Consider the following 26,531-nt stretch of genomic DNA (forward strand, 5'->3'; position numbering starts at 1 on the left):
GCGGGAACACGCTGGAGCTCAACCTTGAGTATAGGAGTGGTACCTTCTGAGCCTCCGATAGTGTAGGGTCCGCTGAGGTGATGTAGGCCTCAAAAACAGCCAGCCAGTGGTTAAAGTCTTTCCTGGCGTGCGGCGACTGCGGATCCAGCTGCAGGCGATCGGGCTTAATTCTGATCTCCATGATGTTGGAAAATCTCACTGTAATAAATTGTGGCGCTAACAATTGCACACAAAGACTCGAATCGGTACAAGAAGGGCTTTATTACAGTGAGATGCTATTCCTTCGGCTGCAGTTGTAGAATGGCATCTCAGGGAAACTTATGAATATTTATACTGCTCCCTGTGGGCGGAGCTAGCCGGCAGGGGCTTACGAGAAAACCTGTAATACAGGTACTGTCGTACATCCCCTAATGCAAGCACACACATATATACACGTAGATCACCACAGGGAGGTTCTTTAAAGAAAGAGGAACATGGGAGGTCTGGCACTCCCAAACCTCCAATTCTACCAGCTATCACAGAAAAGGTGCGGGGTTGGGTCAAGGAACCAGAAGCAGAATGGAGGAGAGTTCCTGCAGGGGGATATCCCTCCGAGCACTCGCCATGACCGCACTCCCAGCAAGATACTCAAAAGGCCCAGTGGTAGTAGCCACACTGAGAACGTGGAACTAACTGACATCACTTTGGTCTGGCCGGAATGTCCATCATGGCCCCCATCTGCAAAAACCACAAATTCACCCCCTTCAGAAGGCGGAGACCGGGCAAAGGGACACTGACGGTAGGGGACATGTACATAGAAGGCAGAGTAGCGGCATTAGGGGAAGTGAGGTACAAGCTCCAGATCCTGAAAGGGAATGAGCTAAAGTACAACCAAATCAAGAACTTCCTTGGCAAGGAACACTGGACACCAAAATACTCACTACTGAACAGACTATTGACTGCGGATGAACTAAGTGACGAGAAGTGTATGGACATGTATGGACGACTACTGAAGGATGTATCCTCGCCTCTGGACAAGACAAGAGAGGAATATCTAGGTTGGGAGAGGACTCTGGATCGGGAGAGGACTCTGGATCGAGGCACTGCACAGGGCAAACTTCACCTCCACGTGCATAGGGCTAAGCCTAATGTAGTTAAAGGTGGTGCACAGGGTGCACCTAACCAGGACAAGAATGAGCGGATTCTTTCCAGAGGTGGAGGATGTGTGAATGGTGCCAGGAGGTCCGGCGAACCACAGGTGGAAAGGGGGGAGGTCACGTATCCTTTTTTGACTTTGTTTCATTTAGGTTAAACAGTGCACCCTGTAATATAACTTTTACATGTAGGGATTGTATAATATGTGTATAATAACTGAAGCCACCATTGGTGTAATTTTTGATGAATGTGTTGATTTTTGTCTTGTCCTGCAACAGTTGATATAAAATGCGAAAAGCTCAGTAAGAATACTTTTTTAAAAATAGAAAGATATGTTGATTGGGTGAAGTGAAGAAAGGTGGGAGGATGCTCACATGGAGCAACAGCCAAGGTCTTTTGTGATATAAGTACTTGTTGGCGAATCTAAAAATAAAGGCCCATAAACACTATCAATCCATTTGGAGAATTGGTTAGAATGCGGAACTTGCTTGCAACTTCCTGTGGTATCAAATAGTTTAGATGCTTCCAGGAAGAAACTGAACATGCACAAGAGAACAAAGAATATGCTCAAAGGCTGAAATGAGGTAGAAATAATGTGAAACATAAACACGAAGTTGTATTGAATGGCATTATATTCTATGTAATCTATAAAGTGCTTCTTACACTCTTTTCAAAAACTCCTGTGACACACAGGATAGTACATGCATATTTATAATATCCAATATGCATAATAATGGATCTAAAACAGTACCTGGTTTGCACTAGATATTGGGAAGTAATGGTGCTAAATAGGAACCATGCTTACAGGTTCCATGGCGGTCTTGTGGCACAGGTGACCATCCCTACCTCTGATTTGCTGGCCACAGAAGAAGCTTTCAACAGATTACTAATGAGCTTGGGAATCCTCCCCCCCCCCCCCCCACCAACCCCCACCCCCGCCACCCACACACCCCAAGCCCCATTCCCCAAAGGCAGAAAAACATTGTAGGTGTGAAGATATGCTGAACAAAACAGAATGAATCGATATGAGAGACTATCTAGCGCTGACATACATTTCATAAAAGTTGTCTTTTAGAATAGACAAACTAAAAACTAAGGGAAAGTGAAGATATCTTAGAATGGAAACCACTAAAACAAAACTCTGACAGGAGAAAAGTTGGACAAATTGAAGTGATTAGAATTTTGTGACAATGGTCATAATTCTAACTGTTACAAAACATTTAAAATTATAAAAATAAATTGCCTTGTTTTATCTATAATGATTTAAGACTCCATCTAAAAATCTAAATTATTCAAACAGTAAATCTAGGAAACTACAGTTATTTAAAACCAAAGAGGACTTTTGCAGCTTACAAATGCTGCTTAGGGGTCGGCACGGTGGGGCAGTGGTTAGCACTGCTGCCTCACGCCACTGAGGACCCGGGCTCGATCCTGGCCCCAGGTCACTGTCCGTGTGGACTTTGCACACATGTCTACATGGGTCTCACCCCCACAACACAAAGAAGCGTAGAGTATAGGTGGATCGGTCACGATAAATTGCCCCTTCATTGGAAAAAGATAATTGGGTACTTATACAAATGCAGCTTAAGAGAGCGGCATATCCCACTCTGGTGTTTCAGAACTCCTAAATGAAGTCGAATGGGTCATTGAACTCGGCTGCTATTTCAGGCTTGCGGATGTTCATGGAAATGTCAGCCAACTCGTGGCAATGCAGTGATCGATAAGCTGTCAATTTTCCATAAATTTGTTGGTTTTCAATGTGCTTCAGCCTTTGCTGCTGTAACCTAAAAGAAAAATCAGCTAAAATCATTTACACAATGAGGGAAATTCACAATGGTCATATTTCTTGTGATACTTCTAGGAAGAGAATGGTGTTTGTATACAATTACCTTATTTTCACAACTGAATCTAGCTGTTCTAATTCCTTTGTAACTTCTTGACATTTCATTTTGAGCAGGGACAGTGCATCTTCAGCCTTACTTTTAATCTAGATCAGATAAAACCATTGTTTCAGTCAGGTACAGAAATCAGTGTGCAATTAGCAATACCTAATGATGTATACAATTACTAAAATATGATATGAAAATTTGCTCTCTAAGGTTACTGTTCATAGCCACATTGTTGGAAATGAGGGGGAATTGCAGTTCCAGAAGAAGAGATCAATGCATTATGCAGCTGTTTGAGTGGCTGAGATCAAGATTTAAGTTGCTTAGCTGCATCTTTTGTGTGTTGCATAAATCCTCTATGGATGTTTGGTTTCAATGGTAGTTTTATTCTACAATGGAATCTAATCTATTTCAACAAGCTTTTACAATTTGGTATTGGTATAAATTGATTGAAGTAGTACATTGTGTGTCAGCATTTCTTTCATGTAATATTATAGAAAGCACGTTTTGTAGAACCAATACCAATCCTATCTTTTAAATGCAAAACCAAAATTCAACAGAGTGAGAACCCACCAGATGGTATGGCATGGTTGAGTGTGAGAGATGTGGTAAGGAGAAGAGAAGTCAAAACAGTTCATTACCATGAAATACCATGACCATCTGATCCTGACTGTTCTAGTCCCCCCTCCATTTAAAAAATAGTTTCCTTTAGTCCTTCCCACCAACGTTACTGGTTGGATAATTGAATTTGTTGCTGTCTTCTTTCCATTACTGCTTCAATTGCAGGATATTGCAGATGTCAATTTTAATAACTTCCCATGACACATTGTGTGCTCCTTTTAATTATGCATTTTTTAGGATTACATTTAATTAGTTACTCAAGGAAAAACATGAGATGAAAAGGTGTCCAGGGCAGAACCCAGGAACATGAGCTATATTTTCAGCATTTAGTTCCTGCCAAACAGTGGAACCATTAGCAGGTTAGAACTCTGTTGTAATGTGGCAGTTTTCCCAGCTCCGTAAATTGATGTTCTTGAGCCTGGTGGAGAGGGTCAAGGTGGATTTACAGAGGTGGGATAGTCTCCCTCTGTCGTTGGTTGGCCGGGTTCAATCGATAAAGATGAAAATTTTACCGCTGTTTTTATTTTTATTCCCATGCCTGCCGGTGTTTTTGCCGAAAGCATTTTTTCTGGAAGTGGAGCGGTTGATCACATCGTTTATCTGGGCGGGCAAGGTAGCCAGAATTCGGAAAACGGTGCTTCAGAAGAGTCGGCAGTCGGGTGGTTTGGCTCTGCCGAATTTGATTTATTACTACTGGGCAGTGAATGGCGAGAAGGTGCTGGGCGAGTACGGGGGCCAAGAGGAAATTTGGGTTAAGATGCAGTCTAATTCACATCAAGGGTCAGGGTTCAAGGCACTGGTGACGGCACCACTTCTGTTCTCTCCAGGGAAATACTCAGGCAATCCAGTGGTGGTAGCGACTCTGAGAGATCGAACAGTTTAGGCCTATACTCGCTAGAGTTTAGAAGATTGAGGTATACAAGATGCTAAAAGGTATGTATAAAGTAGACGTGGAGGACAGTGTGAGTGGTGTGGGAAGGGCCCGGCCAATCACATTCATATGTTCTGGTCTTGCCCTATGCTGAGGTGGTTTTTGGCTTCTTTCTTTAGCACAATGTCGGAATATTGGGGTGGGGTGGGTCTTTTTGTGCTAGTTTTGTTTGGGGCAGGGTGGGTTTTCTATAACTTAAGAAAAACATAGCAAAAAAAAGGAAATGAGGCACCTGAAGTGAATTACAGCATTAGCAGCCCATTCTATGACCAATTAGGGAGGATGGGTAGGATGACAAGCTGTATCTGTCATTTATTGATCTCTAATAAATGGGCCCCTGGCAGGGGTGACAATAATAGAAGAAAGTCTTGAAGAATTTCCTCCCCAATGCAAGATGGGAGCTAAACATCAAAAGGCTCCCTGCCTAGTTCTTAGACATGTCTCTGGAGATGATGGTGAAAGCAATGAGGCTTGTGTGAGAAATCCTCTTCAATCCCTGAGGACAGGTGGAGAAAGCAGGCATGGCTGGGTTGCTGAGGCTGTCAGTACCTGAAGTATGTGGCTGTTTATAAGAACCTGGATACGGTGTCACAAAAGGTTTAATGGCTTCATTAGATCGAGCAAAGTGATCATACCAGCCATTACCCCCTCACCTCCCTCGCATTCTCTTTCACAACTCGCAGTTACACATTCCTTTCTTTGCAGCCGCCGCCTCAAATTTCCATCTTGATAAACATCACTCACACTCATCCTACTGTCCTTGTACACCCATCCCTCACAACTGCCCTCTTCAAATACATTCATTCATCCTCTAAACAGGCCACTTATCGCACTCATATCTCTCTACCTTTTCTTCTTCCATGAGAAGACCCACACCTGCCATTGTCACCCTGAATATTGGAGGAGAACACCTGGAAGATAATAGGGTGGGTCTATCATTGAGTATCTATGATGGAGAGAGGTTTTATGGACAGGAGATGTGATGAGAGCATTTAAGTGCAGTGCCACTTGGTCCATAACATTTTGACAAAGAGTCATTGGACTCAAAACATTAGCTCTTTTCTCTCCCTACAGATGCTGCCAGACTTGCTGAGATTTTCCAGCATTTTCTCTTTCATTTCAGATTCCAGCATCCGCAGTAATTTGCTTTTATTTATTATTTTGGCCCATAACATTCACTGTTTGAACCGTGTTCACAATAACCAAGCTCTTATGACATACATTATGCTGAGCTTGTATTTTTTTTTTAAACTGACAGGCAATAACTTGCCTTTCATTGATGAGTCCCCAACGGAGAACCTAGCTGGGCCCAGGTGCTGAGCCACGGGGGTCACCCACTAAAAGGGAAATTCTGCAGCAGTAACAGGTAATGTGTTTGCTCCTATCAGCATTGACAGTGGAGAAAGATTACAAGGATCTGTCTCTAGCAGGCGAGCTATGACATCACAGGTCTTAGCACTGATATCCACCTCAAGGGCGGCACGGTAGCACAGTGGTTAGCCCTGCTGCCTCACAGCGCAAGGGACCCGGGTTCAATTCTGGCCTTGGGTGACTGTGTATGCCCTCGGGGTGCTCCAGTTTCCTCCCACAGTCCAAGGATGTGCAGGATAGGTGCATTGGCCATGCTAAATTTTCCCTTAGTATCCAAAGATTAGGTGGGGTTATAGGGTTACAGTGATAGGGTGAGGTCTGGACCTATGTAGGGTGATCTTTCAGAGGGTCGGTGTAGACACGATGGGTGGAATGGCCTCCCTCTACACTGTAAAGATTCTGTGATAAGGTGAAACACAAAGGACGGGATTCTCCGCTCCCGGGACTAAGTCTCACGTCGTTTCACGATGGCGTGAACAGAGCCCGGGCACAACCTATTCTGGCCCCCCCAGCTGCGCCAAATGGGCATGCGCAGTTGGGGCAGCTCATTCCTGCGCATGCGCAGTTGAGCCGTGCCATCCTGCACATGCGCGGGGAACTTCTTACGCGCACTGGCCCCTCACCAACATGGCGCCGGTGTTCTGGGGCCGGCCGCGGAAGCAGGTAGGCCCGGGGGCCCCGATCGCGGGCCACACCCCATTGGAGCACACCCCCCCCCCCCCCCCGGTGAAGGGGCCCCCCTCCCACCCCCCAGCGTTCCCGCACAGTTCCCGCCGGCAGCGACCAGGGGTGGACGGTGCCAGCAGGAACCTGTCGTGTCGGAGCGGCCGCTCGGCGCATCAGGGCTGGAGAATCGCCGCTCGTCGTTTGCTGCGATTCTCCGAGCAGCCCGGCACGATTCTCGCGGCGCTGGTTTTGGGGGGGTGGGGGTGGGAGAATCGTGTGTGGGTGTTTGGACGGCATGGCGCGACTCGCACGGTGCCCCGGCGATTCTCCCACCTGGCGTGGGGGGGGGTGGGAATACCGCCCCAAATGTGCCAGAAGTGGCCATCATAATCCAGAATCAGGCCACAAAGTGAATGTTGGCCCAGTCAGTGGCCTGCATCTTCTGTTCCATCCTCTGCAAAGTAACTGGGCCCTAGCGGCTCAACACCTCACTGTGGCCAAGTGCTCTCTTCTTGGCTAGCAGGGAATTGCAGGTTGGCCCTGAGAGGGAAGGAGGAGTGAGAACTTTTCTCAAAGTGCCCCCATTTTTCAATCTTTATATCTCCCTCAAACAGAGCCACACTGGCTGCGTCCTCCCCAGAGTCTGCCCCTGCAGGTGAGGCATTTTAATGAGTGGATAACGTGTTGTAAACTTCGCAATCTCATGTCCTTTCCTTTGTTGTATTCTCAGGTGGCACGGTGGCGCAGTGGTCAGCATTGCTGACTCAAGAGGCTGAGGACCCAGGTTCGATCCCAGCCCCGGGTCACTGTCCGTGTGGAATTTACAATTTCTCCCCATGCCTGCGTGGGTCTCACCCCCACAACCCAAAGATGTGCAGGATAGGTGGATTGGCCACGCTAACTTGCCCCTTAGTTGGGAAAAAAAATTGGGTATTCTAAATTTATTTTTTTTAAATACTTTGTTGTATTCTCTCACACATCCTGGAAGTGAATGGTTTGATCAGTCTTTATGAGGAGAAAAGGGTGTGAATGTGATGGCTGACTATTTAAATTAGGGTTATTGAGCAGGGTGGGCACAAACGTTTTAACAGAATTGTCCAGTGGTTGCGGGCACAGACTATTTTCTACATTGGTATGTTTCCAGTCCAACAGGAAAGGAGGCATTACTGGATTTGTTTCTGGGATGGGACAGGTAGATCAGTTGACAGTAAGACAACGTTTGGGGGACAGTGATGATAATATAAGGTTTAGGTTAGTTATGAAAAAGAACAAGGAGCAATCAGGAATTAAGAAAATTAATTGGGCAAGGATCAATTTCAACAGGGAGAGCTCTATTATTGCTGTGGTGAGGATTAGACTTTTGTTATATCTCTCCTCTGGCTCAAAGGTTGGGGATCTTGACAGGAATCATTGGCTGGGTCTTCAGTGAGAAGCCCTTATCCCCCAGAGGTCAGCCACTGAGGCTATTTAGTGGACAGAGCACCTTGCAGCATGAGTGATTGACAAAGAATAAAGGAGCCATGACGGCTCCCTGGGTATCTAATGCAAACCTCCATGATTACTTTGTGGTGGTCACCACGTAGCTGGCCATTAAGGAAGAGCAAGTCCTTCCAATTCAGCCTGGGCTGAACCTTGGTTAATTGCATGCTTGTGGCAATCACTCCCTGTGGAAATCCAGCCACTGAAATTATGTGAAATGAACTCTGGGTTTGAATGGCAAAGCTGATGGAACTGACAAACATGGAGGGCATCGATAGCTGAGGTGACACACTTGTGAGCAGCAGACTGGAATTTGGGAGACATCTACAGCCAATCCCTGAGAGGACCTGGATTAGATAAAATTCAAGTCTGTGGTAACCTTGATGGCCACTGGGAATGGACAGTCCCCTTCTCTGATTAGGGTCCTTGTTCGAAGAGGCTGCAGATGTCAACAGCAACTAAGGATCTGAGCCAATTGAGGCATTGTTGCTCTGGCATATTGAGGAAGTGCACATCTATCTATACATACTGTGCTGTGGATAAAGCTTCCTTCGAGCTGGAGCTTCATTTTCATCCTCTCTGTCCTGTGGCGCAGCATGTGACTGCAGCCAATTGCAATGCAGGGTGACAGCGAGGAAGTTGACTTGCAGATGCTGAATGTACTGCAGCCACTTGAAAGTAACAGCAGAAAGTGGAAACTGACCTTGAAGGTAGTGATTTCTGCCTGGCTAATGAAATCCTGTAAGAATGAGCCATTCACAAGTCTTTCCAACAGGTTAATTTCAGTAACCGACAAGTTCTTGCCTCTTTTGCACCCTGGCAAGTTGCAGACTAGCTACCCACTGGTTTCTAAAGCCTTCTAAAACAAGAGTTCATTACCTATCATTTAAATGACTTACCCAACAGCTGCACAGTTCCAGTCTTGTGCCTGAACTTGCTCAGATGAAACCTGGAAGTGATGGAATGATGTTGGGTTTCCCAGCCTGATATTACTTTTAGGGGATTCAACTTCCTGAAAGCCCTCAAACCTGTCTCCCCATACTTATAAGAATTTCCCCATGTTGGTTCCATGTACTTCGTTCCAGCTGAACAAACTGTCCCCTCTTTTTCTCCACCTCCATGAAACTAAATACTTTGTTCTCCAGCCTACCTGACTGGTGACATAATTTGAATAATGGGCATATGTTTTCAGGCCAGGTTTAATAACTGTAATTCAATTATGTTCAAAACATTCACACTTACCTCTTCATTCGTTCCAGTGTCACTTTGCACACTTTGCTTGGATTCCTTGCTGATTACTAAAGCTGGAAGTGGTTTTCCTGAGTGCTCCTGATCTTTTTCTGATATAATGCTGTGAATATTCCATAGTTCACTTTGGCCAAAAATACCTACAGGAAAAACGTTTTTTAAAATTCTAGGATAATATGATCCAAATTACAGCCTCTTTATGGGCATCACTGTCCTACAGAAAAAGGGCAGGAAATTAATCTTTCTCCATGGGAATGTGTGATGCACCATCAATGTACAGTAGGCTTAAAAACCTGATTGATAAGCAACTATCAGTTTAGTTTACTTGGTAGCACTCAAATTCAGTTGGGGTTTGGCAATACAACCTATGCCAAGACAATGCTTACATTGGTTTACATGTTGTTGTTTAGGCTATTTGTAAGTAATCTCTGGTCCAATACTGTTTGGTTTTTGTATCCATCCACAGATTCTGCCTTGTCTTTATGGGTTCCTCAAACTGCCAAATGGTAGGTGGACATGACTGCAATACTCTTGAAATTAAAATGAAATGAAATGAAAATGAAATGAAAATCGCTTATTGTCACAAGTAGGCTTCAAATGAAGTTACTGTGAAAAGCCCCTAGTCGCCACATTCCAGCACCTGTTTGGGGAGGCTGGTACGGGAATTGAACCGTGCTGCTGGACTGCCTTGGTCTGCTTTAAAAGCCAGCTATTTAGCCCTGTACTAAACCAGCCCCCTTCTTTGGTTTAAATTAAATTGAGGTGCTATTGGACGAATATTTAAGGTTTCATTGCATTATTTTGAAAAGCAAAGTACCTACAGTCTGACCAAAACTTCCTCAAGCACCCATCACCAAAAATAAATTTGCTAAGTCAGCCAGCTGTTACAAAAGAAAATATTCAGATGCTGGAAATATGAAGAAAAAGCAGCATATACTGGAAATACTCAACAGATCAGGCAGTATCAGTGGAGAAAAACAGAATTAACGGGGGTATTTTCTGCTTCTGTTTTTAGGGAGCACAATGTTTTTATTGGAGATATTAAAGGAAGTGACCAAAAGTTTGGTTTTAAGGACCTTCTTAAAGGAAGAGAGAGAGAGAGAGATGGAGAAATTCAGGAGTGGGAGCTGAACGCAATGCAAGGACAATTCAAACCATACATGTACAGGAGGCCAAATTTGAGAAATGCAGAGTTTTTAGACGGTTGTAAAGCTGGAGATGAGTATAGAAATAGGGAGGAATGAGGGCTTGGAGAGATTGGAAAACTAAGACTTTTTTTTACAAATTGAGGCAATGCCAGACTCTAAGCCCGTGCAGATCAGCAAACACAGGGGCAATGGCTGAATGGCACATGGTGTGCATTAGGATATGGGTATCAGAGGTTTGGAAGAGCTCATTAACGGAGAATACCAGAAGGGAGACCAGCCATTAAAGCAAGGGAATAATTGAGTCCAGAGATAACAAAAGCATGGATACGGATTTGAACAGTAGGTAATTCAAGTTCCTTGTTATGTTTGAATCTCTGATCTCACCAGGAACTTGAGCTAAAAATAGAGTTTCATCAGCGTTCAATCGGAGGCAGATCCCAAAAATGAAAATAAATGAGACATGATTTTTCTTCTCCTAACTTTATCACCTGCAATTTTAATCATTGTGCTTTTAACTCCTAGCTCCAGGTTATTTATAAAGGTATTAAACAAAAGAGGTCCAATAATAGACACTGGTGGGATCCCACTGAAAACATTCTTCCAGCCTGGTGACAATCTTTGTATCATTAATCTGTGGGTTCCATGGCAACTCTTATTGATTGTACCTACTTTCTTTATTTTCAGTCTTTCCAGAGGCAATGTATTAGATACCCTATTGAAATCCAACGTCACCACATTGTGTTACCCCCATCAAGCTCCTTTGTTACACATTCAAATGAAATCAGTAAATTAGATCAGCAAGATCTTCATGAACCCATATTGGATATAATTTAAGATTTTTATCCAGGTGCTCCATGACCTTAACTATAGTAGGGGTTTCTATATTTTTTTCCACAATAGATGAAAACTCTCTACTCTGTAGTTTACTGGGTCACTTCTGTTGCAAAAAGTGCCATCTGTCTTCCTCCAGCATTCAGTGATTTCTGGAAGGTTTATGCTGGAGTTCCTAGAATTTTCACCTTTGTTACTTTATGAATCCTTGGATACATCTTACATGGCTCCTGAGATGCATGCCCATTATTCCTACTTTGATGCACTTTCAGAAGTTGCCAGCAGACCCTTTCATATCCTTTGTAACATACTCCCACAGTGCTGTTAGATGGGCAGTTCCACAATTTTATCTAATAAACAGTGAAGGAATTATGCTATATAGTAAAGTCAGGATGGTGTGTAGCTTAAAAGGAATTTGGAGGTGCTGGTGTTTCCATGCTCTTGCTGCTCTTGCTCTTCTAGGTAGAAGAGGTCAAGGATTTGGAAGATACTATCAAAGAAGCCTTAAGGGAGTTGCTGGCGCACATCTGGCAGATGATACATGTTGTAGCAATGGTACACTGGGTGAAAAGAGTGAATATTTAAGATAATGGATGGGGTACCAATTAAACACCCTTGTCCTCATACAAAGCAAAAATTAGTCAAAAACTATGGCAAAGACAGGCCAATAAATCTAACCCACTGTAAAATATTTTTTAAGCAGAAATCCTCTGAAATGACATTTCACACCCATTAAGAAACTACCAAGATGCCAACCTCAAGCCATTCATCCCTTTTAGGATTAATCAAGAGCTTGTCTTCCAGTTAAGTCCTTACAGGAAAGCAAGACTATGTGTGTGCAGCAAAACAGATCCAGTTCTTGTGACCTTCAGTTACCTACCCACAAACTCTCCTTTGACATTCCAAAGCTTTACAGTACAATCCACAGAGGATGTGAGCAGCAATTGATTTTCCTCCACCAGCGTAATACTGTAAACATAGTAATAGTGAAGAACTGAGTTTGATTGCTTGTTATGGCCAGGGTTTAGAGAACCCCAAAGTGTATCATGGAGTTCACCTGACCCACAACTTTTAATAGATTGTGGTATGGGGAGCACACGGCCCACTCTACAGGTGTGGTACAGCAGAAATGGAAAAGTATTTTTAGAAGCAAAACTATGTTTATTCTATGAACTCAAGTTAACCTTTTTAAAACATAGAGTGAATATCTTAGCAACCATTAATTCATACACAACCCCCAAAGAATACAACCCTAAGTAATCCTTTAAACTTTCCTTTTAACATCCATAAGACTCAAAACACCTTTTACCAGAAGCACATCAGGTTAAAGTCACTACTGTTATTTGTTTTAAATCAACAGGGTCGATTTACAGTCTTTAGATTACAGAGAGAGACTCTAATACACCTTCTGGCTGTGACTGCAGTTATCCAGCTAAAACAAACCCTGCAGCAAACAGCCTAAAACGAAACTAAAAAGCTGACAGACAGCCCAGCTCCACCCACTCTCTGACATCACTGCTGTAATAAACACCCATTTCCTAAAGGTACTCTCACTACAGATACTTATATACACACCCATTTATAAACACCCATTTCTTAAAGGTACTTTCACATGACACTTACAATATATTTAACCACTACATCGCGTGGCACATCCGGGCAAAAAGCTGTTGACATTATCTCATGGAGCTTTACAAGGAAAAAGCAGTGGCAGCTACTTGACTACTTACAGAAAATATCTGGTCAGATTCTTGAATAAATCCACAAATATCCACAAACAACTGAGTCTAGAAAACATTCTTGAACTAAATATTGTAGAAAGAATTGCCATACTCTTATTTTCAGCATTTAGTGTTTCATCAAAGTCTTTAAAAGTCATAGAACCATAGAATTCCTACAGTGCAGGGGAGAAAGTGCAAACTCCACACAGACAGTCACTCAAGGCCGGAATTTAACCGGGACCCTGGCATTGTGAGGCAGCAGTATTAACCACTGTGCCACCATGCCATCATAAAACATAAGGACATGATTCTCCGGAAATAATTCCAAGTGTGGTAGTGAGCGGGAATTGCTGCAACCTTCACGGCGCTCGGCCGAGCGAGGCTGGCAATGCAATTCAACATTAATTGGTCCACTTAACGAGGCCTCACGGGCTTCTCGCCACAAATGAAGGCTCACCAGCTGATTCACCGGGACTGCACTCACCAGCCCCCCACTAACAAGGTTAAGCAGCACTTAAGCTGCACTTGCTCTGCCAACCCCAGCCAACTCGCAATAATTGCGGCAACGATATGGGCCCCAAGATTCAGGGACTCTGACCTGGGTGGCTCCTAAACGCAGTGGAGGCCAGGAGGTATGTCCTGTTCCCCCCGAGGGTCACATAGGTTGAGCCACAGGACAGCCAGTGCTGCCTGGGATGAGGTGGTGGCAGCTATGAGCTCGGGGAGCCCAGCAACTACATGCCACTCGGTTTAACTTCGACGGTGGGCTAACTTCTGGAAACAATAATTGGGGAGAAAATTATTTGTCATATGTAAAAATGTGTATGAATTAAGGAAAGCAAGCATGGATTTGTTAGGGGAAAATTGTGTTTAACTAATTTGTTGGAATTGTTTGAAGAGATAACAGACAGGGCAATGCTTTTGTTGTGGCTCACATGGACTTCCAAAAGGTCTGATACAGAGCTGCCAAACAGGCCTGTGAGGAAAGTTCATGGAATAAAAGGGACAGTAGCAGCAGTAACAGGGGGACAGGTGAATATATCATTAATATATATCAGGAAGAGCAGAAACCTGACAAAGGCATGTTACGGTTGGTCATTCTATTAGCATGTGGTGGTTGATCACTTTACTGACTCTGTATAAGAGAAGGGCTCTTGGGACATGCAAGAAGAGAATAGGAAAGCATTACAACCTGGGAACCCACCTTTACAGAAGGAGGATCCTGAGTTCAGAGCTCAGAGAAGATTGCAGAAGGAGGGCCCTGAGCTCAGAGCAACCATTGTAGAAGGGGAACCCTGAGCTTGGAGCTCAGAGAAGAAGAACAACCATTGCGGAAAGACCACCCCCCCCCCCCCGCCGCCAAACCCCCCCCCCCCCCCACCCCCTGCACTCAGGAGCTCAAAGAAGAAGATAACTTTCTTGATAATAATAATTTTTATTGTCACAACTAGGCTTACATTAACACTGCAATGAACTTACTGTGAAAAGCCCCGAGTCGCCACACTCTGGCGCCATTTCGGATACATGGAAGGAGAATTCAGAATGTCCAAATTACCTAACAGCAGGTCTTTCGGGACTTGTGGGAGGAAACCGGAGCACCCGGAGGAAATCCTCGCAGACACGGGGAGAATTTGCAGACTCTGCACAGACAGTGACCCAATCCGGGAATGGAACCTGGGACCCTGGCGCTGTGAAGCAACCATGCTAACCATTATGCTACCGTGCCGTCCAAATAAAGGTATGACAGCACCGCTGAGATGAGTGACTGAAGCCTGGCCAGCTACCTCACCAGTCGGGTCATACCTAGATCTCCATAGTGAGTCTGAGTCATCTCTGTACTATATTCTCAGAAATCCCAATTAAGCTAGCTCTTTTGAATAAAGTAGTTGTACTAAATTCAGATGTCTTTATCATGTCTACCTAAGTCGATCAAGTAAGGTCTTGGCCTACACAACATCAATATAAAATTTCCTGAGTGACAGAAAATTGAGTGTAGTGTATAATGGATGTGTTTTGGACTGGAGGAAGGCTTGCAATGGGGTTCCCTAGGGGTCTATGTTGGGACCCTCTCTCTTCCTGACATATATTAATGATCTAGACTTGGTGTACTTCTACCAATTAAAGGCATTAGTAGTGTTATATTACCCTTTGCGGTAATATGTGTTCTTTGTCTTTTCTTCCAGAATGATCTGATGTGTTGGTGACAAAGAATCCACCAATCAAAAGATTGAAACAAAATTAATTTATTATTAAAATATTGTTTCAATGCAGTTTGCACACTCTACTGAGCTACAGTTAATAATTAAGTAATATTGAATCTGTCTAGCAGTGCTAAATAATCTAAATAGTCACTAACTACACTATGATCTAACCTCATTTTTAACTCTATCTAATCTCATCTCCTACTTGCTATCATCATGCTTTCTTCTGACACTAATACCCAGAATTCCCTCAGGGCCTGATTTATAGACAGAGAAGTGATGATGCCCTCTAGTGTTTCAATTACACAGAGATGTAATAATTAACTCTTCACTAACCTGGCTATATACATATCATTGCAGGTAGAAGAAGCAAAACTGACAGGAGGAGATTTGTTTTGAGGCAGCGAGTGGTTAAGGTCAGGAATGCACTGCCTGAGTGTGTAGGAAGCAAGTTCAATCAAGGTATTCAAGAGGGATTTAGACTGTTATCTGAAAAGAGAGAATGTGCAGGGTGATGGGGAGAAAGTGAAGGAATGACACTAGGTGACTTGCTTGGAAAGCTGGGGACAGTGGGTGGAATCTTACCAGTATTTGGCAAAGTGTCAGGCTCAGACAGAAAACTCTCTAGTTACACAGTCCAGTTTTTGCACGGAATCGTGAGCCTTTTGCCAAACAAATTAGCGGGTGTGATTTATGCTGTCATTCGTATAGGGGGGCCTAGAGCCAGGAACTGGCTCCAAAGAGATCAGGACACCCTTTAAATATGGTGCCCCGATCAGTACTGAAGCCTAATGGCCCCCAGCCCCATCATGAGGATGTTGGGAGCTCTTCCCCCCCCAAAATACACATGCAAATGAACCCCCAAACAATCCTCGCCGGCACCTCCCCCCCAACAAGTGTCTGCACTCCCCCCAGCCCCCTCAACTATGGTCCCATTCCAGCACTGCACACGGCACAAAGTTAGCAGATTCAGGTTGGCACTGGGCCAACCTGGCAGTACCAACCTGTGCCGGGAGCGGTGCCCCAGGCATGTCTCTCTACCCCCCCCCCCCCCTCTTGGTGGCTATACCTACCTCTGTGCCCCTGGAGGGATCCTCTCGACTGCCTCATGACTAGCCAAACCAATTGTCACATCCACAAGGTATGAATATTTAGTTAGGCGGTGTCATTTGGCAGAGCTGCTAATAACAGGGAGATATATTCAAATTTATTAAATTTAGATTCACATCCTTTGTGAATCTTGTGTCGTTGCCAGTGAGGGGGGAGGGAAAATTGGGAATAGTGATCTCTCCGGCAAGAACCATACGCCCTCCTCACCGATTCCGTGGGCAATGAGTGCAGGTTCAAGATTGCGCACAAAGGGTTGAATGGCCTCCATCTGCACGGTAAAAATTCTGTGATTCAATTATGAGTATTTGAATACTATAACCTCTCCCATCCGGAAACAGCAGTTGTCCAGAAATTCTTTGTGCAGACCCAAGCATTCACAGACTCGCCACTCAACTGCTTGGACACTGCAACAAATGGAGAAACATGGACTCACCTGATATTGGATATGTTGGGTAATGGGGGGGGGGGGGGGGGGGGGGGGTGGATTCGGTGACAGTGTAAATGCCGTGCAGGATTACAACGCCACACAATTTATTTTCTTACTTTTCCTTGTCAGTCTCCTTCATCTCTCTCACTCTATCTCTTTCTTCATCTCACTCTATTGGTCTCTCTCTCTTTTTCTCTCCCTGTCAGTCTATTTCTCCACACCTCTCTCATGTGTAAAAGCACATATTTACCCAACATGATCAGCATAATTTTAGTGCAGTTCCTTGGGAGCAGAAACGTGGAAGATATGGAAGAACAGTATTTGGATCAGTAAAATAATCTTATTTACTGCTTTGTAGTGTTTTATGTTTTACTGTTTTTGTTTCATATTTCTATGCTGCTTTCCTGTTTACACACTTGTGGTTAGACATTCTAACATCAGAAAAAATGGTCCCAATTATTCCATACTGGATAAGTTATAGTGTATCGGGATTCTGGTAATATATCCGAATACTGAGGAAGACCATGAAGTAAATAAAACATTTCCTTTTAGGGAGTTCACAGTGTGTTCAATTTACAACACCTTCATTATCACATCCATTTCTAAAACTTCCAGCTTACCTCGTAACACTGCATTCATGAGCCCGCCAACATGTCACTGCTTTACAAGGAAAGTAATTTATTCAAAAGATTAGTTACAGTACATTCAGTTCCAGCAATTTGTTCAAAATACATCAAGTATTTGATTAAATTCTATCCTTACTTTTTGGAGGGGCTGTTTCAGGTCCATGAAGTGCGTACTGGAGGATGTGGAAGATGTAGATGTGCCCACGGTGATCAGCAGCACAAAGCAGTGAGCTGTCTTCATTAATTGCCATGCTAGTTACTGTAGCTTTATCAGCAGACTGATCAAAATATACAATTTGTTAAAATATTTTACTGCATTTTTCACTGCGTTAAAATTATGAATAAAGTGCCAAATTGTTTTTTTTTTCTATTTCCTTTCACTGCATCTAATTGATATGAACCCACTGATTCTAAGAATCCACCAACATTCTCCATCAAATAGCTGTCCTTTGTGCGTGAACCTAAACAATAAATATTGGTAGGCTATCTCAGAGGCCATTGCTTTTGAGCCCGACTCCATCCTCATACAAATGAATTTCTAACCAATATGCAAACTAGATAGTAATACATTGAATACAACTTAGCAACAAGCCTTTCAACCCAAGGTCCATGCTGGTGTCTCTGCTCCATTTGTGCCTTCTCCTGCCTTAGTTCAACTAACCCCAGCAACATACCCATCTCCCTCAGCGTTTATCTAGCTTCGCCTTCAAGGCATCTATGCAAAGACAGCTGAGGGATGGATCCTGATTCACGTGGACTCCTAACCCAGGGATGCTGATGCCTTCGACAACTCCTTTACCAATGTCTGGCTGAGGCTAATAAACATTGCACAAACCAGTGATTGAGCCCTAGGTGCTTTGGATTTGGGTGGTTTGCACTAGTTCATCCACTGAGTAATCAGCAATATTACTAAACGTAGCATTTTTCAGGTGAAGTGCTGGCAACCGATGTTGAGGTTGCAGTGAGGTGATTAGCATTCAACCAGATAAAGATGTATGAACAGGGCCCAATAGCAGCAATATCAGAGATTGAATAAAACGTCACATCCAGACTTGAAATTCCCAGCACCTAACCTGCTCCCCACTGACCGCAGTACAAACAAGTTATTTTATAATTTGGGTTCAAAAGTGAAGAGTTGGACATGGCTGGAACTTTGCCAAAAAGGCAAGAGGAAAACTGGAAATTTAATGAAAATTTTTTTGAAGAATTTGTATTCCGTCTTAGGAATGATACAGAAAAGCTCTTTATTTGTTCACAAATGTAATTGCCCTGTGAACAGGCATTGTGACTGTAGCCACTGTAGCCACCTAAAATGGACACTGAACCAAACAAAATGGAGAATCGCTAAGACTGTAGGGAAAAACAGTTTAGCCAAGGCAAACAGCCTGCAAACACTCATTAGCATTTTGCAAGCAGCAAAACCAGTTTCTGGCCAGGTGGAAGATCTCCAACCAAAGGTGATAATGGCAGAACGTTCTACATACTAATGAGGCAGTCCAGATCTAGGCACACACAATGGCAACATTTGGGTTTGAATAAGATACTTGAGTGGATGTCCAGACAGAGCGGCACCAGAAGTATCCACTATAGAAACCGCCCCCACCATCGAGAAAGACCCTTACATTGGAGGAATTCAAAAGATATCGATTGTCAGCTATCCAATCGATACCTAAAGGTAAAGCCCGCCCAGAAAGAGGGAAGGACATTGGGGACCCCTATAAATATAGACCCCCACACATGGTCCTGTCTGTTGTTTCGTGCTCTGGCTTTGACCAAGACCTCCGACTCGTATCCTGACTCCAGCCGTTGAGCACCAGCCGCCGAACCGTAAGTGCCAATACGACGCTCGCTACGCGAACCAAGCCCGCTAGACCCCCAGTGACCAGCACGCTTTCTGAAGGTTGCAGCCCAAGACCGGGACGAAGGCCTCGCTCCCTGACCTTGCCTGTTCCTGTGTAGTTAAGTATTCTGTTTGCTTAGTTTAGTTGTAGCTTAGTCCCTTAGTGTGTGCATGCGTATTTATTATAATTGTATAATAAATATTGATCGTTTGGAACTTACTAATCGGTGTATCGTTTTATTACTTTGAACTTGACCTTGGAATATATGTGAGTTGTCTATATGGCAACTGGCGACTCCTGAGCTGAAAAATACATAAGACAGAGCCTAGTGGTGTTAAGCACACGGCCTTTAACACAGGCAAGTTAATACACCCCAATAAACGCGTTTTACGCTCATAGCAAAACGTGCAACATTTAGTGGCGACTCCGCCGGGACACGGTTACAAGTGGTACCCCCACTCCGTCGAGGACCCTGAAATTTGAATTGGAAATCTGGTAAAGAAAACGGAAATAAATCACAAATATTCAAGGTGTTCAAAGCAATAAGCGTAATTCGGAAGTGTGTTTAGTGCATGCATACTAACAGGGTTGTAAGGAAAACCTGAAAGCATTTTTGTTGCGACAAACTTTCGGTAGTTTTGTGAACGGAACATAGCGTAAGCCTTACCCGTTGCGTGAGACATAACCTCAACACCCCCTGTTCCTAAATTTAAAAGTGAGTCAGAGAAAATGGCCATGCAGGCAATGGAACGCCTCATGAACCCAGAACGGTTTGTGGTCGCAGCGACCAGCAGCAGTAGCAGGGTAGGTCAGTGTCCCATGTGGGAGCTGGAACTCCGCAAGTATCTGCAAGGAAAGGGATGGCCCCTTTGGAAAGAGTTTTGTTTGAATGAGGAGACAGGTCCCGGAAGTATAGGACATACTTGGTGGGAGAACCTTTCTCAAATTCACAAGAAAAACATGAGTAAAGCACGTAAGCCGATGGCGATTGTGTCCTGTTTGGCACAATTGCGATGCACAGAGGAGGTTGTTCAGACGCTCCGGGCAGAATTAGAGGAACGGAATAGAATGAGTAAAGTGGATGTCAGGGACATCGAGAAGGAAAATATGGATCTAAGAGGGAAGTTGGCAGAGAAAGGTAGAGAGGTGGATGATGCCAAGAGGGCACATCAGTCTTGTCTAGCCCATCTCAGCAGTTCCCAGACCCAGTACGAAAAGGCCTATCAGGACGTGCAACGTGCCGTCCTAATGAGAGAAGAATCAGAGAAGCAGGTAGAGGCTTTGCAGAGGCAATGCTCTGACCTTAAAGCAGCTTTGAGAGCACTCCATGCTGCAACCACAGAGCAAAGGCAAAGTACTGTGGTTCACACGAAATGCAGGAAACAGATTGCAGAGCTGCAATCGCTGCTTTCGGTGCAAAATGGGTTTCAAAGCACCTTTGGAACCCAGTTAGATGAGGAGAATGCCCCAGACTGGAAAGAGTTAAGTGAGACAGCGCAGCGTTATGTTCAGGGAACATGTGCGCCAGCAGCGCAGCAGAAGAGGCAAGCACCCCAACCCCCTACAGATCAGCTCCTCACCATTCCAATGAACCCAGTCACCACCCAGAGAAAAGCGACCATAGACGGCGCACCCGATATAACTTACACCACCCCCTTAACTGTAACCCAACTAAGGGACGCGTGTGAGAAGATCACTCCGTTTCTCCCCACCGCAGACCCCCACCAGTTTTTCGCTAAGGTAAAACAACAGGCTACCATGTACGGCCTGGACGAGAGAGAGCAGGTCAAACTCACAGTTCTGAGTTTGGACCAATCGGTTGTAGCAGCCCTCCCCGACCCACAGAACGTTGGCGGAGGCACCCTAGAGGAAATGCACACCTCCATTTTAGATGCCATAGGGTATAATCGAGGTGACCCCGTAGAAGGACTTAATAAGTGCCGGCAGAAGAAATCCGAGCACCCCACAGCATTCGCCGGAAGGCTGTGGATCCATTTTAATGCAGTATTTGGCGATTTAAATAGAGCCCATTTGAACCGTGAAAACATGGTTAAATGGACGCGCACCATAATTTCACATGCAACAGAAGCAGGACAGAGCGCTTGCAACAGCTATGACCCCTCAGAGGAAGCCCATAATGAGAAGTGGGTCCTGAAAAGATTGTCCCGCGCTTGGGAGCAATCAGTTCAGGGCACGAGTAGAGTTCAATCCCCAGAAGAAGCTCAGGCTGCAGCAGACATACAGGCAGTGAGAGAGCACCAAAAACCCGCATGGGTGAATGAAGGAAAGAGCAGCCCTCCACAGAAGTCGCAGGAATGCTACAACTGTGGACAGTTAGGGCATTGGGCAAAAGAATGTAATGGACCCCAGAGATCACAGAGAGGCCAGCAGACAGGCACTCTGAATCGGAATAAAACAAAACCGATCCATAGTATAGGGATACAGTCAGGACAGACCGATATGGAAGGAACGGACTGACGGTGTTCGGGCTCCCCCACTTGGGTCTGTGACACACTATGGGATCCATCAGGAAGACCGGTAGTCACGGCAAAGTTAAGAGGGAAGCCCATAGAGTTACTTTGGGACACAGGAGGCTCCCGAACCACAATTAACTCCACCACCACGGCACACACAGACATGTGGCCGACCACCTCCACCATCACACTTAGCGGGTTCACCGGACACTCGCAGCAGGGACACATTACAGCACCCGTAGCAATCCAGCTAGGGAACATTTCCACCAAACACCCCGTTGTTTTAGTAAATCTTCCCCGGACAGCAGAACACATCCTAGGGATAGACTTTATGAATGCCCATAGCCTGTCGTTCGACCCAGTGAACCAATGTGTTTGGCGAATGGCAAGATCGGACAGAGCACCCGCTACTCTCACAGTAGGAGAGTACGCTAACAGGATTAGTGCAGTAGGAGAATACTCATTTGACCCGACTACACTAAACACGGACAGACAAGTTAAGGCAGTACTGAATAAACACAGGACAGCATTTGCCAGTCACCGGCATGACTGTGGCAGAATGGCTGGACAAATTCACGTTACCGGACCTGACCCCAGACCACAAAAACAATATAGATTTCCCCTAGAAGCCGAGGTAGAAATAGAGAAAGTGATAGGTAGCTTATTGGAGCAAGGTGTGCTTAGAACAGTAGCCTCGACCAATAATGCTCCTATTTGGCCAGTGAGAAAGCCCGACGGATCATGGCGTCTGACCATTGATTATCGGGAACTCAATAAAGTAACCCCAGCAGTAGCCCCCACGGTAGCAACAAGTCCCGAGACCATGCTCAAACAGGGACTCAACTCCAAATATTTCACGGTTTTGGACATTAGCAATGGCTTCTGGTCAATCCCATTGGCAAAGGCGTGCCAGTACAAATTTGCCTTCACTTTTAAAACACAACAGTATACGTGGACATGCCTTCCACAAGGATTCCACAATTCCCCCTCCATTTTCCACCGACAGTTGGCGAATGGCTTAGAAAAATTTTCCCGCCCCGAATGTCTGGTACAGTATGTAGACGACCTACTACTGCAGACAGACACAAAGGCAGAGCACATTACGCTTCTGGCCGAACTCCTGGAACTTTTAACCGAGATTGGATGTAAAGTTAACCCAAGAAAGGCCCAGATTTTGGAAAGTAAAGTGATGTATTTGGGAACAGTCATCACGCACGGCAAACGCGAGATCGAATTCAAAAGAATTGATTCGATTGTCAAATTGCCCCTTCCCCAGAATGTTTCAGCCCTCCGGTCGTTCTTAGGACTGGTTGGTTATTGTCGGAACCACATCGACGGATTCGCGACAAAAGCCGCCCCACTCTCAGACCTCCTTAAGAAAGGAGCCCCCTGGGAATGGCTTCCGCAGCATACAGAGGCTGTGGAGGAGTTAAAGAAAGCCCTTAGCGCAGCACCCGCGCTACAAGTCCCAGACCAACTTTCCCCCTATGCAATAGAGGTAGCGAGCACAGATCTGACCCTCTCGGCCGTGTTACTTCAGGAACGGCACGAGCAGCTAAGACCAGTGGCTTATGCCTCCCGACTGTTAGACCCAGTTGAACAAGGATTTTCAGCCTGCGAGAGGCACCTCCTTGCTGTCTTCTGGGCAGTGCAATATTTTTCTTATATTACCGGACTCAACCCCACCACCATTTTGACCGAGCACACCCCCACACAGTTACTCCTAGACGGTCGACTGAAGGACGGTTCAGTTAGCCAGATTAGGGCAGCTAGGTGGACACTACTTTTACAAGGACGGGACATTACAGTAAAACGGACCCGCACACACACATTTTTAGCCGACAACCTCCAATACCCAGGACAGCCCCATGAATGTGAAATTGTAGCCCCCTTACATAACACAGGACCCTTTATAGCGAAGACACCCCCCAGGAAGATAGGGAACCCAAGACAAAGTCCCCAACCCACAGACACGTGTGGACCACTGAGGATATACGTAGACGGTTCATCCACGGTTTTAGAAGGTGAGCGTATCACAGGATGCGGCATCTATGTCGAGGACGCGCAGGGGCGCGCTCTCGAAGAGATAGCTTTAAAATTACCGGGACACTTAGGCGCGCAGGCAGCAGAGCTCGCGGCCATAGCTTATATAGTGGACCACCCCGATTCTTTCCCCAGCCCAGCGGACATATATTCGGACAGTTTATATGTCTGCAATAGTTTAACCGATTTTCTGCCCCTGTGGAGGACACGAGGTTTTGTCTCCGCAGATGGGAAACCCCTTCCATCAGCCCCTTTACTCAAGCACATTTTAGAGAAAGCGAAGGACAGGACCTTCGGCATCATAAAAGTAAGAAGCCACCATAGGTCATCCCCCCCTGGGAATGTAAAAGCCGACGCACTGGCTAAGGCAGGTTCCAGGCGAGGACACTTATGGACACCCCCAGCTAGCGCACCAGCTAGCGCCCCTGTGAGCGCAGTCCAAATCTCACAGACCAGTATTAAAGATTTAGTAGACGCACAAAAGCAGGATGAGGATCTCAGGGAGATTTTCAAAGGCAACTTTGTGCCACAGTATGATAAATTCAGACACGCACTGACCACACATGAGGGTGTGATCATAAAGGATCAGCTTTATGTGGTCCCGCAGCAGGACAGGAATGAAATGATTGCTTTGTTCCATGATGGACACGGGCACCAAGGGACCGACGCAACCACGAGGCACCTCAGGCAGCTCTGTTGGTGGCCTAACCTAAGGACAGATGTAGGTCACTACATCGAGAATTGCCTTATTTGCGCCCAGAATAACCCGGAGAGGTATTCTAAAAAGGCACAACTTCGGCATACTCGACCAGTTAATGGCCCCTGGACAAACCTCCAGATCGACTTTATAGGACCATTGCCCCCTTGTAGGAATGGCTATAAATACGTTCTGGTGGTCATCGATACCTTTACCAAATGGGTAGAGGCATTCCCCTCTAGAACAAATACAGCTAAGACAGCTGCAAAGATCCTGACCCACCACATCTTCACGAGATGGGGTTTACCCCGAAGCATCGATTCGGACCAGGGATCTCACTTTACAGGACGGGTCATGAAGAACGTCCTGACAATATTTGGAATAAAACAAAATTTTCATATTGCGTATCACCCACAGTCCAGCGGGATTGTAGAGCGCATGAATCGGACCCTAAAATCCACGCTTAGGAAAATGGTTCAAGAGAACAACTCCACATGGGATTCAGTGCTCCCATTTGCATTAATGTTCATCCGAAATACAGTTTCCACTTCCACAGGATACACACCACACACACTCATGACCGGACGCCCTATGAAAGGTACAGAATTCCTTTTAGGACTGGACATGACTAGCCCCGAGGTGACGGCCCTCACACACGAAAAGACGGTTAAAGACTTGGTTGAGACTGTGAGGTCTGCACAGATTGCAGCCGCAGTTCAGCTAGGGAAACGCCGTAAACAACGCACAGCTTGTTTTAACAAGACCGTACACCCCACAGAATTCCAGGTTGGGCAACAGGTAATGCTATCTGTATACAACCCCAGCAGTTTTTTGGCACCAAAATATTCCGGACCATACTCAATTTCGGATAAAATTAGCCCCTCAGTTTATAGGATAAAATATCCTAATGGTAAGACCGCGTGGTTCCATATCAACCAGTTAAAGGCATATGGAACACAGGCCAACCATGCACACCACGTCCTGCTAGACGCAGCAGAACACCTCACCCCACCCACTAGAGACACGTTTCCACCATCCCCCTCACAGACCAGTTCTTCATCGGACTCGCCCACGACTCCGCCCACTGACCACGACAGACCACGCCCCGAAACGCTCACAAGCTGCCGCGGCAGAGACAGCGATGCAGACACTGACTCTGAGGACAGCCACAGCACACCACACTACAGCCCACATAGCAGCGACTATGACCCCGACTACAGTGACCCAATGGAAGTCACTTACATTAAAAACCCAGACCCACCACCCGACCCCGACGACCTCGACAATACCCATTCACTTTTGGACCCAACACTATGGCACAGGGACAATTCGTACCGACTTGTCCGCAACGATGAAAGTGACCCCCGGTCACACAATTCAAAAATATCATGCCTGATCCACACAAGGGTGTGGGATCCGGGAGAGCAGGACGACACGGTGTCTGAATCCCGATACGGCAACCCCTTTGTGACCCTGTTCACAGAGACAGAGGAAAAGTGAGGTGTCCAGATGATGTAAAATAGGAATCGTTTGAGGGAAGCGATGTCCTTTCTGATGGAACCTGCACGCATGTTTGTTTATCGTTTTATGTTTGTTTGTCTTTCAGGAATGTAAATGGTTCAGTTGGAGGATGGACATCTTCTTTTCAGCTGAAAAGATTGTGACCACCTCACACACACGTTAGCTTGTCCGCCGATACCTTTGAGAACTTCAGTTCCCAAACCCGTTTGATTGGAGATCTTTTCAAGTTGTAAGGCTTGTGACCGCCTTACACACACAATAGTTTATCTGCAGATACGTCTGAGAACTTCTATGGTGAGCAGCTCACCTTATCGTCTGAAATGTCTGAAGCCCAGCTCATTTCCCAAAAGGAGCATCTTGGCTCCTCCATTGTTTTTAGGTGCCCCTCTATTCGGCGAATAGAGGCTGCAAATCCATGATAAACACATTCTTACCCGTTTAATCCAGGTTACTCAGGCAGTGGACAAACGGCACTGAGGACCCGCCCTGTCTGAGAACCCACTTTGGTCAGCCAAGCTCGGGTATGGCACAGCACGCCCTACCCGGGGATCCCAT

The 26,531-nt window shown here is 45.4% G+C and overlaps 1 protein-coding gene across 1 annotated transcript in view; it reads right to left on the reverse strand.

Annotated features, from left to right (window-relative positions):
• Positions 1 to 2,091: 2,091 nt before the first annotated feature.
• LOC119963375 (WD repeat-containing protein 49-like) overlaps positions 2,092 to 26,531 on the reverse strand; it is a 138,262-nt gene continuing 113,822 nt past the window's right edge. Inside the window, exons 22-27 of the mRNA XM_038792411.1 lie at positions 17,537 to 17,678; positions 17,395 to 17,434; positions 12,196 to 12,284; positions 9,331 to 9,476; positions 3,024 to 3,121; positions 2,092 to 2,918 (exon numbers count right to left, since the gene is read on the reverse strand). Of these exons, the coding sequence (XP_038648339.1) occupies positions 2,759 to 2,918; positions 3,024 to 3,121; positions 9,331 to 9,476; positions 12,196 to 12,284; positions 17,395 to 17,434; positions 17,537 to 17,678 (675 nt within the window). The 3' untranslated portion in view covers positions 2,092 to 2,758. The remainder of the gene's footprint in view (positions 2,919 to 3,023; positions 3,122 to 9,330; positions 9,477 to 12,195; positions 12,285 to 17,394; positions 17,435 to 17,536; positions 17,679 to 26,531) is intronic.

This window comes from Scyliorhinus canicula, chromosome 3 (assembly GCF_902713615.1).
Source record: "Scyliorhinus canicula chromosome 3, sScyCan1.1, whole genome shotgun sequence".
NCBI lineage: Eukaryota > Metazoa > Chordata > Chondrichthyes > Carcharhiniformes > Scyliorhinidae > Scyliorhinus > Scyliorhinus canicula.